Source organism: Alexandromys fortis, unplaced genomic scaffold (assembly GCF_014885135.2).
Source record: "Alexandromys fortis isolate MF-2015 unplaced genomic scaffold, M_Fortis_MF-2015_v1.1 scaffold_64, whole genome shotgun sequence".
Classification (NCBI taxonomy): Eukaryota; Metazoa; Chordata; class Mammalia; order Rodentia; family Cricetidae; genus Alexandromys; species Alexandromys fortis.
Window position 1 is genome coordinate 6,463,050 of NW_026067976.1, and position 18,942 is coordinate 6,481,991.

Sequence of the window (18,942 nt, forward strand, 5' to 3'; positions counted from 1 at the left end):
CTGGGCGAAGTTAACGCGCTGGTTCCAGACGAGGGACCAGGTGGACCGCTAGCCACAGAGGGAGCGCAGCCACGACCTTGTGCTGTCAGCTCGGCGCGCTGCAGTCTGGGCGCCCAGGCTGGTGCAAACCCCTTGGAGAGGCGGGTACCCCAGAGATCCTTTTCCTGAGCGCCCGCTGACTCTGTTGGGTGACTCCGCCCTGCCGAACCGGGTTGGCTGCTCCCTAAGGGACCGCGCTCGTGAGGCGGGGTTAGTCAGAGGCGGGGGGGGGGGGGGGGGGGGGGGGGGGCACGGGACCCGGCTCCGGGGCCAGATCGGTCGGGTGGCTAAGTCGCCCGGTTCCGCTTCCATCCGCGCTGGGCTGAACCCCGAGCCGAGAACAGAGCCGGTTCTGAGTTCCCTGTGGGTGAGCGGCCGCAGCTGAGGGGAACATGGCGCTCGTGGGCAGCCGAGTGGAACTGGACGCCGATGAGGTGCGAGGACAGGCAGAGGGGGCCGGTCCGGGTGCGGGGGGCGTGGGAGGGATGCGGAGACCCGCGGGGTCCCTGGCTGGCAGGGAGGGAGGGCAGGCTGCCCTTCACGCCGGGGAGCGTCCCGCGGGGCCGGGCAGCGCAGCCCGGAGCCGGCCCGAGCCTTCCTGGACCTTTTGGGTATTTTGCCGGGCCGGGCCGTTCTGAACCCGACTGTCGTCTTCCGTGGAAGTTCCGCGGGGTGTCCGCAGGGCGGGCGGCTCAGGGCTGCCTGATCACCCCGGGGCCCAGGGCCGGCCGGAGCCTCAGTCCCGTGGCTCACCCCGGAGGCCGGGAAACGTCCTTTCTGGTCCAGAACCGGCGGCCTCGCTTGTCTGGGCTACCGAAGTGACCCGCTGCGTCCCCGCGCAACGCCGGGGTCTGAACGCTCTCGGGCGGGGGCGCCCGACCTGTTGATTCGAGCGCTTCCTTCTGCACTCCGCGGCTGCGGGGAGCGCGCTCTCAAGAGTTGAGGGTCAGGCTCCTGCCGCCGCTGCTGCCATTTTACCTGACTTGAATTTTTACAAGTCGTGGCCTGAGAAAGCGTTGGTTTCAAATGATGCAGTAAGTGGGGATGATCTGGAGGAGGCGAGTTAGGGTTCTGTCTTTACTGCCAGAAGATCCGGGTAACGAATAAATGTCGTGCTTTAAATGTTGGCCTTAATGAGAACTGGTCAGAAACCGAAGCGCAGATCTCTGTGTCACTGACGTTTAAGAAGGTGATCCAAAGCTCCCTTATGACCTGCGTTTAGTGAGGGCCCAAGACCACACGCCGAAGAACTAGCGCTTGTCCAGGACATGGATGTGTTGCAGGTCCTTCTAACTACACACAAGGCAAACAGTGAGATAGCATATTTGGTACTATTTTCTTCTGTGACGACTTATTTATATCTTTAGGCTGTATTTTTGGTATGACCTGTTGCCTGCCTGACGTTTTTAATTTTACAGTCCTAGATCTTTTCCGTAATCGAGGTAATAACAGCTTTACAGTACTCTGACCATCTATCACTTCCTTAGAAGTTTCTATGGCTCCCTCTTGTGTATACATTAAATATTCATGCCCTTGGCATTGTCGACTCTCTATAGTGTGGTCTCAGTTGATTATACCAGGCCTGTCTCCAGCTGCTTCCCCTTCCCTAATCAGTTTAATTGTATTGAAAATGGAGGGACAGTCCCGAGCCTGGTGTTAAAAACCTGTAATGTCAGCACTCGAGGGCCAAGGCAGGAGAATCACAAGTTCAAAGCTACCCAGGACTACATGGTGAGTTCAGGCCAGCCTGGATTATACCCTCATCACTAGCACGTGTTTTTTTTTTTTTTCTTCCCCAGTAAAGGAAAAACAAACAAACAAACAAACAAACCAAGCTCAGAGCCTCTCATAACTGTGGAGTGGTATTTCTGACCCCTGCCCACTTTTGGGGAAGTGCAATAGGTGTTAACTGGGACTGTCTTAGCGTAATTGAGACAAAGGGCACTTGGTGTCAGCTGCCAATTAAAAAAAACAAAGCCAGATGACTCAGGAATGGAGAGGTGATGGCTGGTGGTTAGGGCTTCAGCTCGTGTGGAGGTTAGGTTTCAGAGCAGCCTGGTACAAAGACTTGAATACATGTTTGTCGAGTGAATGCGTGACTGTAGGAAAGACATGCTTTGAGCAGGCCTGAGGTTTTGCCATGTCATTGATTGACTATTAAGTTCCTATTTCATACTAGGTATTAGTCTTAGGTGATAAACAAGGCACAAAGAAACTGTTCATGTCAAATCTTCCTTAACTCCTCATGTATGTGTACAGGTATGTGTGTGTAGAGGTATGTTGGCATAAATTTATCCACTCTTTATGGAGTATTGACCCTGTGCTTAAATTTGGTTCCTCAGAAGGAGAAGGTTCAGTTTTGGTTGCCTAGGTCTCAGAGCAGGTGGGGAGATACGTCCTGTATGGAAGAGCCCCATTTAGGGTGGGCAAGCAGGTGTGTGTTAGGGTGTTGTAGGAGGGATTCTTGAGATACTGGTAAAAAGACCCTGATTGTAAGTGGACTAAAGAACCCACCCCGGGTGTACATGGCTGCCCTTCTGCTTCACCGAGTGTGTGGAACGAAGCAGCTTATCCAGGGGTCCATACCCTTGGGAAGGAGAGGGGGACAGTGCCGTGTGGCTCAGAGGACACCAAGCTCTTTGTCTCATTCCTGTGCATGTGTTTGGGCATTAATGTGCCCATGGTCATTTGTCCATTGACATGGCGGCAAACACCTGATTATCACAGGTGCCAAGCTAGTGCTGATTGGGAGAAACTGCGGAGCCTAAGACAGAAGGGGCCTTGTCCGGCTCTGGTGACCTTGACTGACAAGTCCTTAGTCAGTTTCCTGGTCTTGAGGTGTTAGGACTATAGATATCTGAATGTCTAGTTTTGTTTTGGGGGGGGGGTTGATTTTGATGGGGAATACTATGGGAATCCTTTTTCTTCCTAAGTAGCCAAGGAGACAATAGTGGTGGGGAAATTTACAGTATCCCTTGGGTGGATTTTGTTTTTGAAAACTGTTTTTTGTTTTTTTTCTTTCTTTCTCTTTCTTTCTTTCTTTCTTTCTTTCTTTCTTTCTTTCTTTCTTTCTTTCTTTCTTCTTTTTTCTTCCTGAGACAGGGTTTCTCTGTGTAACAGCTTTGGCTGTCTTGGAACTTGATTTGTAGACCAGATTGGCCTTACAGGGATCCACCTGCCTCTACCTCCCAACTGCTTTGATACCACCGTCTGGCTTGAAAACGTATTTCTTTTTTAGTTTATTTAACTTTATTTATATGCATTGGCATGAAGGTATGAGGTCCCTTGGAACTGGAGTCACAGACAGCTGTGAGCTGTCATGTGGATGCTGGGAATTGGACCTGGGTCCTCAGGAAGAGCAGTCAGTGCTCTTAACTGCTGAGCCATCTCTCCAGCCATGAGAATTGATTTTTTAAAAATATTTATTTATTTATTTATTTATTTATTTATTATGTATGCAATATTCTGTCTGTGTGTATGTCTACAGGCCAGAAGAAGGCACCAGACCTCATTACAGATGGTTGTGAGCCACCATGTGGTTGCTGGGAATTGAACTCAGGACCTTTGGAAGAGCAGGCAATGCTCTTAACCACTGAGCCATCTCTCCAGCCCCGAGAATTGATTTTTAAAATGACATTTTTAGAGTCTATAAAGAGACATGCAGTAACATTTCTATTATTACACACTTACAGGAAATGAACAATTTGTATATATATATGTGGGTATGAATAATTTGATAAATTGCATTTTAAATTAAAAGTTAGTCAATAAATACAATTATTAGGCTATTAATAGCTTTAAGTTTTGGATTTAATGTTTACAGTTTTATTTTTTCTATGTTTACAGTTTTTTTAATATTTATTTATTTATTATGTATACAATATTCTGTCTGTGTGTATGTCTGCAGTCCAGAAGAGGGCACCAGATCTCATTACAGATGGTTGTGAGCCACCATGTGGTTGCTGGGAATTGAACTCAGAACCTTTGGAAGAGCAGACAATGCTCTTAACCACTGAGCCATCTCTCCAGCCCCTATGTTTACAGTTTTAATTAGTCATTTTCTGAGCCTGTTATTGAGTAACAAAATTAAGCCATACATGTTCTCTACCACAATACATACAGAACATTTTATTAAAACTGTATGGGAAGATAGGAAAACATCTAAAAGGGCTATTTAGGGAAGTGATCATGAAAAAATAGTTGAGAAACACTGAATCATGGGAAGAAATGGCTTATGGAGGGTTTTCATGGCCTGTTCCTAATGTGTGTGGGTCTCACTATGTACCTCAGATTAGGCTTAACCTCTTTGGCTTTAGCAATCCCCTTGTCTCAGCCACTTAAGTAGCTGGAACAACAGCCATGGGCTTCCAGCCTGCCTTCATGGCCTGAGGTTTTGTTGGTTTTTTTTTTTTTTTTTTTTTTTTCAAGACAGGGTTTCTCTGTAGCTTTGGAGTCTGTCCTGGAACTAGCTCTTGTAGACCAGGCTGGCCTTGAACTCCCTGAGATCCGCCTGCCTCTGCCTCCTGAGTGCTGGGATTAAAGGCATGCTCCACCTCGCCCAGCTCATGGCCTGATTTTTAAACCCAGGGATTTTTAACATTTGATTCTGATCTAGAAAACCCTGTCTTGGAGGGTTTAGAAAATGGCAAGTGTACAGCCATGGAAGGAGAAAGGCCTGAGCTAGTGCTAACTGTGAGAAGTTCTCATTCTCAGCCAGCGACAAACTTGGGCCACATTCTGAAGTGAAGACTCCCTTTCCTTCCCATGGTTCCATACCTTCCTGTCTTTCTCGCCATCCTCAGGAAGTTCAGATTGTGGGTTTGGTGGCAGGAGGAGCAGGAGGCTGTTTCGCCAGGTCACGCGGGTTGGGATGAGGCCTGAGGTAGAGCAGAGGTGTGGGGTTGGAGTAGGGAGGTTGTTGCAGGGTCTGATCAAGGAGAGCAAGGACGAGGACTGGGCTTGGGGCAGAGGTGTGGGAGAAGGAGCGTGCAGTGGTAATTCTGGTTCTTGTGCAAGCTCAGGTTGGGTGGAGGTGGTGGGAGGTGAGCAGGAGGATTGTTCCCATTCCTATGGGTGGGGAGCATGGACAGCGAAGGGGGCAGCATCTGGGGTTCCCGGGCTTATAATAAGGTTGTTTGTAACCCGTAAGGCAGATGAGTGGATGGAAAACAGCATCAGTTACCTTCAGTCCAGTTCAGGTTAACAAGCCGCCCTTGTGGGGAGATGCTGGGTGTTGACCGTCTTTGGGGATTCTGTTTCCTCAACAGAACTTTCTCTGGTGTCCCCGGCCCTCCACAGACTTGGGTACCCACTTCCCTCCTTTCAAGTTGGTAGCACAGTTGTGCTCCTGTGGGCAGGTGTCAGTTCTTCCAGGTGGCTTTTGCCTGCTCAGTTAGACTCTGCCCATGCGTCTGTTGCTAATGGTCTTCAGCGGGAATCCACGAGACTCCTCAGTTTCCTTCGGGAAGTCTATGAACAGTTCCGCATCCCTGCCCCTCGGGCCCAGGAGTCAGTCTTGAGTGGAGTCTCCCAGTCACTTCACATTTGCTGCCAGGCCTGTGAGGCTTAGGCAGGGAGGAGCAAGAGGGGAAAGCACCGCCCCCGCCCCCCCCATTGTCAACTCATTTTCCATCCTGGGCCCAGTGAGTCTGGGTTTCCTCCTAAGACTCTGGATCTCTGCACCATGATGGTCAGACAGCCAAGTTGGTGAGGTCATCACACCTCTCTGAAGGGGCTCTTTCTTGAGACCAGTACCTTGGCTATTATGCTGACACTTGTATGGGCCTACATATTTATTTAAAAGTATTTCAGTAAACGATACATTGTTAGTTGGTTCTTCCAGTAACTAACAGATGGTGCCCTCCGTCTTGTGTGGGATGGGCTAGGGCTGTGAAAGCTCTTTCTCTCTAGGTGGGGCTCTGGGGGTGGGGCGAGTGTGGCTGAGCTGAGAACCACAGGGGAGGGGCACCAGCCTGCACTGGGGACACAGCGGACCGACCTCTCTGGGAGAAGGTCAGAGTTCTCATGACAGGATGAAGGAAGGTTATCTGTAGCCAGGATTTGGTGGTCCTGCCCCCAGAGGGAAGGGAGGTCAAGGTGTGGGTTCCAGACTGAGACCCTGTCTGAGACTTAGAGCCCATCCTTTAATCCTGTGGGCCCGATCCTTGAGGGCAGCAAGCTGTTTGAAATGCATGTGTCTGTGAATTCTTTCCGGTTTTGACACCTCATCCAGAGGGCATCTTGAACAGGGCTTCAGAGGTGGAATTTCAGTAGCCATGCGGGAGCTGAGAGCCAGAGGAGAGCTGTGGTGGACGTGAGACTCTAGGTGGTGCGGCTGTGGCAGAGGGCATCCGGGGCTGTATTTGGCCAAGTTCTGATAGGATAGGCCTTGAGCTAGTTTAGAGTTTAGCTAGTTTAGCTTACCCTCCCTTCTCCTCCCTCCCTCCCTCCCTCCCTCCCTCCCTCCCTCTCTTTCTTTCTTTCTTGTTTATTTTGTTTTTAAGACAAGGTTTCTCTGTGTAGCCCTGGCTGTCCTGAAACTTGCGCTATAGACCAGGATGACTTTGATCTCAGATTTGCCTGTCTCTGCCTCCCAAGTGTTGGGATTAAGGGTGTGTGCCACCATCACCACCCAGCTATATGGGACTTTTAAAGTTTGAGTCAGTACTCCTGTAGATATTGCCAGCCATCTCCAGCATTATTGCAGTATGTGTTTTCCTGTACCAAAACATTGCTGAAGACACTTTATACAATCCCTAAGGAAAGAGCAGTGGTGGCGATACCTTAGAAGTGGAAGGAAAGTGCAAGCTGGCATTGTAGCAGTACTCTGTGGAGTCTGATGGTTTCATCCTTTGAGAAAGGAGAGTGTCAGGAAGTTCAGTAATGCACTGGAGGTCCGATGGGAAAGCCAGGCCCAGAACTCAGCTGCTGCCCACGCCCTCAGAAGTCAGCACTAGAGCACGGTTGATGAGCACCTGGTGGATTGCTTTGTACCCAGTGATCCCTGGGCTTCTGGGAAAGGGCTTTGCAATCAGGCCTCACCATCTTCCTCCTCCGGGGCTCTCGTTCTTTCCAGGTCAGCCTCGTATGCCTGCGATATGGGAACCTGAGCGTAGTTTCCTGTGTGCTCAGTGGCTTGAGACTGAGTGGGAGGAAGGGACAAACCTCCGCTGGCCCTGCTGCCCCTGCCGCAGGGACTCATGCTGGCTCTGTCCCAGAGACTGAGAATCGGGTGATGAAACACACAACCTGCCTACTTCCTCAGACGAGTCTGACCCTGCCTGGGTCCTTGCTCAGCCCCTGCAGGTTGTAGTCGTGAGCGCTCTGCTCCTGCTCCAGTTTCCAGGAGATGGGGTCCAGAACGGAAAGTGAAAGTAAAGGACGGGGCAGTCATTGCTGCTTCCTGTTTGGAAACAGAAACCTTTGAAGACAGCCCAGGAGGGTGGAGGTGTTCTCCCCGTAGGGGCACAAGTGTGCAGTCCCAGCTACTCCAGAGGCCTCTGGACAGGAAGCGATTGGTACTGGGTCGCACAACTGTTGAAGGCAGAGCAGGTTAATTCTGAATTCAGTATCCCTTCCACTAGGCCAGGGGCCTGAGAACCCCGTGCCTACTTTTGTAACGCAGATGTCACCTACTTTTGTAAGTAAAATTTTTTGGGACAGCAGCCATGGCCATTTGTTTAGATGATGCCCGTGGCCACTTTTGCACCACACTTGAGCAGCTGGGTTAATGGTCGTGTGGTAGCACCTAGTCCTGGGTGGTTTCTAGGAATGTCGTTTATTTATAGATGTTGTAGAGCCTATGATTAAGTTTGCTTACTTCCTTATTACTTAAATTTCAGAACCTAGGAAAAACTAGTCCGACACAGCCTGTCAAGTGGTGTGTGCAGACCTAGAGTAGCGCGGAAGCGGGTTTGAACCTCTGCTTGTACAACCTTGGGTAAGGCGCTTAATCTCCCGGTTTCTCCATCTTAAGGATGCCTCCTAGCTGCGAAGTGTAAGGTCAGGCAGAGCTGTAGCACCGGGCATGACCAGTGCTGGTGCAAACACTGGCTCCTGGCACTGTCATCAAGAACAGCAGTTAGGCTTTCTTCTTCCAGACCCTGCAGGAGCCGCAGACCCCACTGGGGGGTTCCCTTGGTTAATGCAGTTTCCTATTAGGGTGATTCCCAGGACTCCGGCTGAGAAAATGGTGCAGATCTACCATCCTTACGCTTTTCTAAAGGAGAAGAGTGAACTCAAAGGGCCTTCTCTTCTAGCTCTGTTCACCGCTGAATGCAGGGGAAGTGTGATGCTAGTCATCTGGGAGCGGTACCTGCTCTCCCAATGACCTATAGGTGGAAGTTGGGATAACCTCTGGTTGTCTGGATGTTGTGTTGTGTAGCTCTTTTCGTTGGTGGTCGTCAGTGTTGTTACAGGGTTTTCATGCAGCACCTTTTTAAGGGACGAGGATTTAGAAAAGGCATGTTTCTGTATGGTTACTGTTTCTGCTGTTATTGAGATGGTAACCACCCCCTGGAGAGCAGAGATTCGGTTCTTACAGTTCTAGAGAGTCTGAGATTCAAGACTGGGATGCTGCACTGGTGAGAACCTTCTTGCTGTGTTAACATGACCAGTGGCATCATGCAGGGAAGGAGCATATCAGGGAGAGAGTGAACTCATACGAACCAGTAACCTGTATCCCCATATTTTTTAATAGCAGCGCACAGGCTTGAACTCAGGGCCTCATATGTGCAAGGCCACATCCAGCTCGGCCATAACCTCAGACTAATAACCCATACTGATAGTTACTAGCCTGTTACTGCCAGTGAGCAACCCTCACTCATAGTAATCAATATTAACCCATTCATGAGGCTTTTGTCCTTGTCTTAGTGTTCCATTGCTGGAAAGAGAAGCCACAACCAAGGCAACTTCAGAAAGACAGCATAATTGGGGTTTGCTTATAGGTTTAGAGGCTTAGTCCATGATCATCACAGTGGGACGTGGACAGGCTCGGCACTGGAGCAGTAGTGGGGAGGGTTATACCCTGATTTGTTGGCAGTAGAGAGAGAGAGAGGGAGAGAGAGAGATACTGGGCCTGGCATGGGTGTTTGAAACCTCAAAGCCCATCCTCCATGGTAGATTTCCTCCAATAAGGCCACACCTCCTAATCCTTCCCAAATACCTGCACTAACTGGGGTCCAAGCACTTAGACACGAGTCTGTGGGGCCGCGCTCATTCAGACCCCCACTCCCTCATGTTGTCACCACTCTCTGGAGACCCCACGTTTCAAGACAGTTGCAGTGAAGAATATAGTAAATGTAGGCTGGCGTGGTCTACAGAGCTAGTTCCAGGACAGCCAGGGCTACACAAGGAAACCCTGTCTCGAAAAACAAACAAAATAATACCAGAAAGCCCAATGTGCCCACTCTGGAGGACCATCTTCATCTGTGGAGTTATAGTATAAGGGGTTAAAGGGTAAAGGGAGTGACGTGTAAGGACTCGGGCACTAGAGGGCATTCTGGATTCTTGCTCTGCCCCAAAGCAATGTACCAAGCTAGACTGTATGTCTAAAATTCAAGTCCATTCTTACCTTGCTTCTTAAAATTGTCTGGGCTTCTTATTGCTTTTGAGGTAAAGTATGATCATTTTATCATGGTGGCTCAGTGGTCCCCATACTTGAGTGTGCACAAAAGTCTCCTTGCTGGAAGGTGGGGATTCCTGAGTTTTCACATCAGTGTTTTTTTTTTGTTTTTTTTTTTTTTTTCTTTTGAGACAGGGTTTCTTTGTGCAACAGTCTTAGCTGTCCTGGAATTCACTTTGTAGACCAGACTGGTCTCAAACTCCCAAATACTGAGATTAAAGGCATGTGCCAATACTGCCTGGCTCTCACCAGTGATTCTTACTAGGTCTGGGGTGAGTCCTAGGTGCTTGGGTTGCTCATGTGGGCATCAGCGTTCCAGTGTGCTTATTGCTCCTTGTCTCGTGCCCCAAGGCTGGTCCTGCCTCACTCCCGCCTGTTCCCTCTGCAGTTCCCGTGCAGGCTAATCAAGTCTGTGGCTCCCTGCAGGCGCTAGCACACCCACAGTTTTCTCTGCTGGCCCCCCAGCTGTTAGCAGTCTCCCTTTGGCCCATTTATTGTGACATCATCCAACCATGATGGGATGTGTCCTGGGGTTCAGCAGGAACTGTGGCCTTTCTTCCCCATAGAAAAAGTGGTTCTATAGTTCCAGCGGCAGGGTGTGTCCTCTCTGCTGGGAGAGAGACCGTCCCTCCTGGTTGGACTTGTCTGTTGCGTGATGAAAGAGCCTGACAAAGGGCTTCAGGCAGGGTTTGCTCTGGCCCACTGTTGAGAGGGTTCATTGTCTGCCCCTTGGCTTTGGGTCTCTGGTCCTGAGTGAGGCAGCAGTTCCGGCTGTGGGGCAGTGTTGAACGTGTTGCAGAGAAAAGGCAAAAGCATCTAGGGCAGTAGACAGCTCCCAGCCACCTGCTTCCTCTAACTAGGTCCTGTCTTCTGCTTTGCACCTCCCAATATGTCTTCTTCACTTGACTCCGTAAAGGATTAACCCATTGGTTAGGGTTAAGATCCACACACTTTCTAATGCTCATCCTTCAGGCTGTGGGGGACATTACACAGTCAGTCCCCAATACCTGCATGACCATGAGCATGACCTCAGTAGAGACATTCCCACCCCCGCTTCCAGTTTAGCAGGCATGCCTTTAGTCTTAGCTCTTCAGGAGCGCAAGACGGGATTCCGAGTTCACAGCCATCCTCAGTTGTGTAGACAGTTTGTGGGGGATGGGATTCGGAGTTCACAGTCATCACTAGCTACATAGACAGGTTAAGGACAGACAGCTTGGGTTACATGAGACCTTGCCTCAAGAACAATCACACAAACAAGCAAACAGCCGACCACCTGTGATTTACACATCATAAAGTTTACTTCTTCGCCCCTCCGCGTGGTGCTAGGAATCTAATCTGATCTCTCAAACTGCTAAGCCAGTGAGCTGTAGCTCGCACCTTTTGTTCAGGGACTTTTGTCTTTTAGTAAATTTAGAGTTGTGTAACTATCTCCTCAATTCCCCTCAGCTTTTCTGTATCCCCCTTTCTTCTTAGTTTATTTTTTAACACTTAAAATGGTTAGAAAATGAAAATCCCCAGGTGTATTGAAACTGAGCACCTGTTCTGTGTGCAGAAAACAAAGCAGACTGGAGTTCCGGGTGCATTTGGCTCCGGTTGGGCAGGCACAGATACTGTGACCTCACCAGGAGGCTTGAGGGCTTCGTGAGTTACCGCTAACCACGACGGTAGAAATGTGTTCTGTTTGCAAGAAGACAAATATATAGGTGATGAGGATGACATTCACCCCCTAATTCCCTGTTCATTCCCTGAGGCAGCTGCGGCTTACCCAGCATGTTTAGGTTTCACTTGGAAGGATGCACCAGCAGTCAGACTTCTAAGCTCTGGCCTGTTTAGAAAACTGGACTGTCGCCTCTCCACGCTGCCCCGGGACGGGTCTTGATTCTCGACATAACTTAAAGGGAAACTTACACAATGTCTGGAGCCCTTGATGTCCTGCAGATGAAGGAGGAGGATGTCCTCCAATTCCTCGCTGCAGCCACCCACTTAGGTGGCACCAACCTCGACTTCCAGATGGAGCAGTACATCTACAAAAGGAAAAGTGATGGCATCTGCAGCATCAATCTGAAGAGGACCTGGGAGAAGCTGTTGCGTACAGCTCGGGCTATTGTTGCCATCGAGAACCCTGCTGATGTCAGCGTCATCTCCTCCAGGAACACTGGGCAGCGAGCCGTGCTGAAGTTTGCTGCCGCCACTGGAGCCACTCTGATTGCTGGCTGGTTCACCCCAGGGACCTTCACTAACCAGATCCAGGCAGCCTTCCGGGAGCCATGGCTTCTAGTGGTGACCGATCCCAGGGCTGACCACCAGCCCCTCACAGAGGCGTCTTACGTGAGCCTGCCCACCATTGCCCTGTGTAACACAGACTCACCTCTGCGCTACGTGGACATCGCCATCCCATGCAACAAGGGAGCTCACTCAGTGGGCTTCATGTGGTGGATGCTGGCCCGGGAAGTACTCCGCATGCGTGGCACTATCTCCCGTGAGCACCCACGGGGGTTATGCCTGATCTTTACTTCTACAGAGACCCAGAGGAGAATGAGAAGGAAGAACAGGCTGCTGCTGAGAAGGCAGTGACCAAGGAGGAGTTTCAGGGCGAATGGACAGCACCAGCTCCTGAGTTCACTGCTGCTCAGCCAGAGGTGGCTGACTGGTCTGAGGTGTGCAGGCGCCCTCAGTACCCATCCAGCAGTTCCCTACTGAAGATTGGAGTGCCCAGCCAGCCACTGAGGATTGGTCAGCAGCTCCCACAGTGCAGGCCACCGAGTGGGTTGGAGTCACCACTGAGTGGTCCTGAGCTCCTCTGCAGACACCTGAGCAAAGGGAAAAAAGGTGTAAGGAAAATAAAGTTCCTACAAGCTGTGAAAAAAGAAAGAAAGAAAAAAGAAAGAAAGAAAGAAAGAAAGAAAGAAAGAAAGAAAGAAAGAAAAAGAAAACTGGACTGCCCTAGCAGCTAGTCTCAAGGAGGCCAGAGAGTCAGATAAAATTGCCTGGATTTCAGATTTGTTCTATTTCAAGCAAGGCATGTGGGCAGGAGGGAAGAACATAGGTGGGCTTCTGCTATTGGCTGAGTGCTCTTTGGGTCCCTCGGTGGTGTCCTCATTAGCCCACTGGGAACCCTGATGCTCATCTCAGGTCGCTGTGTGTCACCCTGTCAGGCGGGCATCTGGCATAGTCATAGACTTGATTGCACTCCTGGTTAGTAACTAGGTATCAGTCTTGCTTTAATGCATTCTTACGGCAAGGATTTTGTAGTGTGGGATAGGCTGTAGTAAGTGGCATTGTTTCCAGTACTGCAGGTAGCCACATTGCTTGCGTTAGCTTTGCATATTCATTTGCTGATAGTAATTTAAAAATGTATATTAAGTAGGAAAGAGTTTTGTATTTAAATTCAAACAGCAGTAAAAGTCTGCTCGAAGAACTGACTTATGCTGGCTAATTTGGGTCACTTTGATACCAGTTAGAGTCATCTGCGAAGAGGAAACAAATTAAGAAAATGCCCCAAACAAAACAAAACAAAGCAAAGCAAAACAAAACACCAGGCTTTAATGTGTAAAGCCTGGCGGTGGTGGCTGTGGTAGTTCACGCCTTTAATACCAGTACTCAGGAGGCAGAGGCAGGTGGATCTCGCTGAGTTAGAGAGGTCAGCCTGGTTTACAGAGCAAGTTCTAGTACTGCCTGGACTACTCAGAGAAATCCTGTCTCGAAAAACTAAACCAAACAAAGAAAATGCCTCTACTGGATTGGCTCGTGTCCAAGTCTATGGGGCATTTTCTTGATTAATGATTGAAATGGGATAGCCCAGCCCACTGTGGGCAGTGCTACCCCTAAGCAGGTGGTTCTGAGTTGTATAAGAAAGCAGGCTGACCAAGCCAGTAAACAGTCTTACCTTGACTTCTCTCACTGATGGGACTATGACCTCTAAGCTCAAGTAAGCCCTTTCCTTCCTGAGTTGGTTTGTCAGTGTTTTATTATCTCAGGACATAGCTCAAGTCAGAGAAGCAAGGAAAAGGTGTCCTGGGCCAGTTTCCTAGCTCATAGAGCTAAATGAGGCAGTCACAGCTTGTCTCCTGGGTAGGTGTGGACCATTCATGAATGAGCTTAGCTGTGCTTTGGCCCTAGAGGTGTGGCTTGACCACGCCCATCTTCAGCCACTTGCTTATTTCATAAGTCATACACATGGCCTTTTCATATGAATTTTCTAGGTAGAACCATGGAAAACAGACTTCCCTGTTTCCTCCCATCGTCCTTCAGCCCAAGTATGAAGTTAGTTTGCTTTGGGTTTTATTTACTAGGATGTTTGCATTTAAGAATTGCTATTTGAGTTGCTTGAGTTTCATTTAAAAAATGGTCAATGAATTTTGTTTTGGAATTAGGACAGAGTTTCCAAATATTTCTGAAATGGCCTAAGCACATTTTTGTTGTCCTATACTGCATTTTTATGTGGTGTTCTTAGCGTTGACTGTTATAGAATCAAAACATTCAACTCTGAAAAGTGCTGAAGATGTCCAGTGTCCTGCAGAAGCAAATATTCAGCCAGGATTTAATTCTTTGTAGAAGAATAAGCACATTCTTCTCATTAGAGAAGACTTTGTTTTCATCTTTATTTTTATGCTTTTAAAAGTATGTTCATGTTTGTGAGTATTTTGTTTGAATGTATGTCTGCCATCATGTCTGCCTGGTGTGTTTAGAGTTCAGGACAGCCTCAAATCCCCTGGAACTGGTTTAGAGGTGGTGGTGAGCCACCATGTGGGTGCTGGGTAGAACCTGGGTCCTCTGCAAGAGCAACAAGTTCTCTTAACCACTCAGCTATCTCTCCAGCCCCTTCATCTTTAATCAAAAATAAGATTAGATGTATGTTCAAGAGTTGTCTTTAACCAGGTTTTAAAAATGTGATTTATCAATCAATGTTTGATTTGTATTTCTTTTTGTTTATCTATCTGTATATCTGGTGTTGCATACAGACATCTTGGGCAAAAAGGGGTTGTCAGTAGAGGTAATTTAAGAAGCCTCCCATCTGAAAGTACACAAGTCCGTGTGAGAATGAGGGTCTGTTTATCACGTGACAGTGGGTTAGATGTGGACATTTTAAAGAACCCTTGTTCATGTGCTGACGACCACAAAGACCTGGCTCTCCACTGAGGCCGCTGGAGACTGCCATCTTTTTCTAATTTCCTGAAGCAAACAGATGGGTTTTAAATAGCACCACATACCCAAAGGGAGCCTGGCGTCAGCTTCCTCCTCCCTCTCCACCCGCTTGCCCTTTCTCCGCCGTCAGCCACTGCTGTGGAGTTGGTAGCTGCATTCTGCTCCTCTGTGCCATCACTTGGGTCCCCTCCTCGGTCCTGTGCTGGGGTCTGACATGGCCCCACCATTGTGCGAGCGCCCTGTTTGTATCTTTGCCTTCTCTGATCTGTTCTCCATGGTGTCCCCCCTATCCATTTCAGACATTGATTACATGTTTCTTCCCAGTGTACAGACTTTCAGTGACTGTCCATAGTAATTAGAAGAAAGCCATGCTCCTTGTGACCGGAATAGTCCTGCTCTTTCTTCTTCCAGCTGTCTCCTGCCATTCTCTGCCTCTTTCCCCCTTGGTGTGCCAAGTCATTCCCTACCACAGTGCTCTTGCGTGAGGCTTCCTGACCTAGCTGACTGAGCCGTGACCAATTCCTGGACTTCCCCTCCTCACCACATAGGTCATATTTCCAAAGAGGCCGTGCTGGCTAGTTTTATGTCACTATGACACAGGTTAGAGCTACCACTTGAGGAAATATTTCCATAAGATGGACTGTAGGCTAGGATGTAGGGCATTTTCTTAATTAGGGTTTGAAGACCACCCTTGGCCTAGTGGTCCTGGGTTCTATAAGAAAGCAGACTGATTAAGCCATGGGAAGTAGGCCAGTAAGCAGCTCCCCTACATGGCCTCTGCGTTAGCTACTGCCTCCAGGTTCCTGCTCTGTTTGAGTTCCTGTTTTGGCTTCCTTTAATGATGGACTGTAATGTAGAAGTGTAAAACAAGTAAACCCTTTCCTCCCAGCTTGCCTTTTGGTCACGGTGTTTCATCACAGCGATGATGACCCTAACTGAGGCAAAGACTTTGCCTGGTCCCTATCTTCACGTCGGCTGGGCTTTTCTGTACAGTGCTTTGTTTTCTTAGCTGTGGTCATTATCTGCATGATCTTGTTTGTTTACATCCCTTTTGCTATCTGTCTCTTCTATCTAATTTTCATTTCAGGAAGCAGCAGTTGATGTAGTTAAAGGAGGAAATGAGGCAATGGAAGGGCAACAAGAGTGTTTGATCTAGGCTCCTGCTCATAAGTCACGTCAGTCCTACCTGGAATTGACCCCCCCAGGGAAGACCCTGGTGCTCTGGCCTATGTTCCTTCGCTTTCTATTCCTATGACAAGATATCTACAATAAACCATTAAAGGAGGGATTGTTTATTTTGGTTTCAATCCGTAGTCAGCTGACTCTATTGCTTTTTGGGCCCCAGGAAAGCAGAACATTCTAGTTGGGGGTGTGTGTGGTGGAACTGATCTCAGGGTGACCTGAAGCAGGCGAGGAAATGCTCCCTGTGAAGTGACTTCCCTCCACAAGCCTCCACCTCTTACAGGCTCCGCCACAGCTCAGTAGTACTCATGTTGGCAGCACTGCCTTTGAGGATCGAGCCGTCAACATGTGAACCTCTGGGGCCATCCAGGACAAAAGCCATGAGCGTCTTCATGGCATTCTGCAGTGAGCTAGAGTACATGCCCAGACACTACTGTTGACAAGTCTGTTCTCACCTCTGCTGCGCAGCAGGAGACGCCAGAAAGGGAGAAAGATGGTTCCGGCCCTCTAGGTGGCCAGTGTATCCTGTCGGAAGGAATCTGTGGTTTGTTTTGTTTTGATTTGTTTTGTGTTTTCAGTATTTAGCCCTGGCTAGCCGAAAAACATAGGTTCCTCCTTCCTCCAGTCTCCACCTCCAGAGTCTGGGATTACAGGTGTGTGCCCCCTGCCGAGTATAGATAGGTGTGTTAGCAGGTGGAGCCTGATCCACTCCCAGGCATTTAGTTGAGAGATTAACTAATGGCTAGTGATCAAAGTCAACTTCAGACAGCAGCGAGCCAAACACACTCTCAAAGTCCATTTGGGGCTGTCTGTACCTTGGTGTGTCAATATGAGAGGTAGTGGCTTGATACGTTAGACAATTGGGAAAAAAATTCAGATACATCTCAGATTCACACATAGAAATTCTGATAAAGGAAGTCTTATGATGAGCAAGAACTAAGTATTAGAACTTTCTCAAGAGGGAAGATTGTGAGAATTTACAAGTTATCTGCGTCAACTTTTGGGACAATTTGAGCACAACGATGGCTAAGAACAGTGGGTATATTGTAGCGCATTGGAAACAGTAGGAATCCTTGAGTCCGTGCTGATGGGAGAAGGCTGACTGTGGTAGAATACCATGGGCAGATTGGACCGGTGTTAGATCACTTCAGGAGTCGGATAAGGTAGCTGATGAGGGTTTGTAAGCCCAGTGCAAGAAGGCCAAATCAGGATGGCTCTGTCCTAGGTGCTGAGTCTAGGGGCATATTTGGGCGAGGCATAAGGTAGACCTGTGAGCTTACATGCTCTTTTTCCAGCCAACTATTTTTTTTTTTACATTAGTTAATTAAGTTGTTGTGTGCATATGTGTGGGAGTCGTCAGTTCTGTCCTTTCATCCAGGAACTGAGCTCAGGTCTGCTGGTGCGGTGACAAGCGCTCATCTGTTGCACTGTCTTGCTGGTCTGCACCATAAATTTCTGTCGTGGGTTAGTACCTTACTCTACTCATAGAGATCTGTGGGAGAACTGTCAATGTTCTAAAAGAGAATAGTATAAAAATTCCGGATTAAGAAGCAGGAGAGTCACGAGAGCCGAGTGCACTAGCTGGCTCTGGCTGGAGCTCATACTGCAGGATTGAAAAGTGCTGAGAAGATGCCACTGGGTCACCTGACATATGGTACCTGGGTAGTGGTATAAAGTGGTCTGATTTATAGAACCGGTTTGTGGAAGAGGTAAACATGTAATCAGACTTTTTTTTTTTTTTTTGGTCCAACAGCTCCCAAATAACAACACAGAGACAGCTTATTCATTATGAATGGCTTATAGCTTAGGCTTGTTCCTAACTAGCTCTTAAAACTTAAACTAAACAATATTTTTATTCATCTACGTTCTACCATGTGGCTTTTACCTCTACCTCAATCTGTATGTCTGACTCTTCCACATCTGGCTGGCTTCTCTGCCTCACTTCCTCCCAGAGTCCTCTCTATGCCTGGAAGTCCCGCCTATATCTCCTGCTTAGCCATTGGTTGTTCAGTTCTGTATTAAACCAATCACAGCTATCTCCACATAGTGTACAAATATCCTACAGTATAAACCATGCTTGCCTGTAAGTAGGTCACGCCTTACTCCCAGATGGTTCAGAGAAATCAATTGTGGGATGGCTAGACAGGTAGTGAGGGAAAGGAAGGGGAACAGAAGGAAGAGCAGGTTATGAAACCAATGTGGCAAAGTGGCAAAGAGAGGTGAATTTTTGAGTAAGTGGCATACAGGTGTTTCTTGTGCTAGTAACCTGGCGACTAAGTGTGTTAGTTTGCAGGTTTTTTTTCCAAATGATGTTTTATTAAAAAGTTGCCAGGGCAGAGACTCGCATCAGAGCATTGGACTGAGCTCCCAAAGTCCAGCTGAAGAGTGGGAGGAGTGAGAATATGAGCAAAGAGGTCAAGACCATGATGGGTTTACCTGACCCACCAGACCACTGAAACAGTTTACCTGAGCTAAAGAAGCTCACTAACTCCAGCCAGGCTGGGAAGGAACAAGCATAGGACCAAACGAGTCCCTCTGAATGTGGTTGACAGTTGTATGGCTGGGGCAGACTGAGGGGTCATTGGCAGTGGTACCAGGATTTATCCCTACTGCATGTACTGGCTTTTTGAGAACCTAATCTCTTTGGATATAAACCTTGCTCAGCCTAGGGATAGTAGGGAGGGCCTTGGACCTTCCACAAAGCAATGTGCCTCACCCTCGGAGGAGTGGATAGGGGTGGGGTGGGGATGTGTGTGAAGGGAATGGGAGGAGGAGAGAGAGTGGGAACTTGGATTGGTATTTTTTAAATCTAATAAAATAAAATAGGGGAACAGAAATACAGTTGGAGAGATGAGATAGAATAAATATAATATGAAAAAATTTGCCAGGGTGAGAAGGATCAGGTGTGTGCAAGTGCCTCTGGCCTTAATGTGCCCTGCTTTCTTCTGAAGTGC

The 18,942-nt window shown here is 48.4% G+C and overlaps 1 protein-coding gene and 1 pseudogene across 3 annotated transcripts in view; both read left to right on the forward strand.

Annotated features, from left to right (window-relative positions):
• Window positions 1-297: 297 nt before the first annotated feature.
• Window positions 298-18,942, forward strand: part of Ttc39b (tetratricopeptide repeat domain 39B) — a 112,501-nt gene continuing 93,856 nt past the window's right edge. For all 3 annotated transcript variants that reach the window (XM_050157451.1, XM_050157453.1, XM_050157454.1), the window contains exon 1: window positions 298-473. In XM_050157451.1, the coding sequence (XP_050013408.1) occupies window positions 432-473 (42 nt within the window). In that variant the 5' untranslated portion in view covers window positions 298-431. The remainder of the gene's footprint in view (window positions 474-18,942) is intronic.
• On the forward strand, window positions 11,426-13,697 carry LOC126510756 (40S ribosomal protein SA-like; annotated as a pseudogene).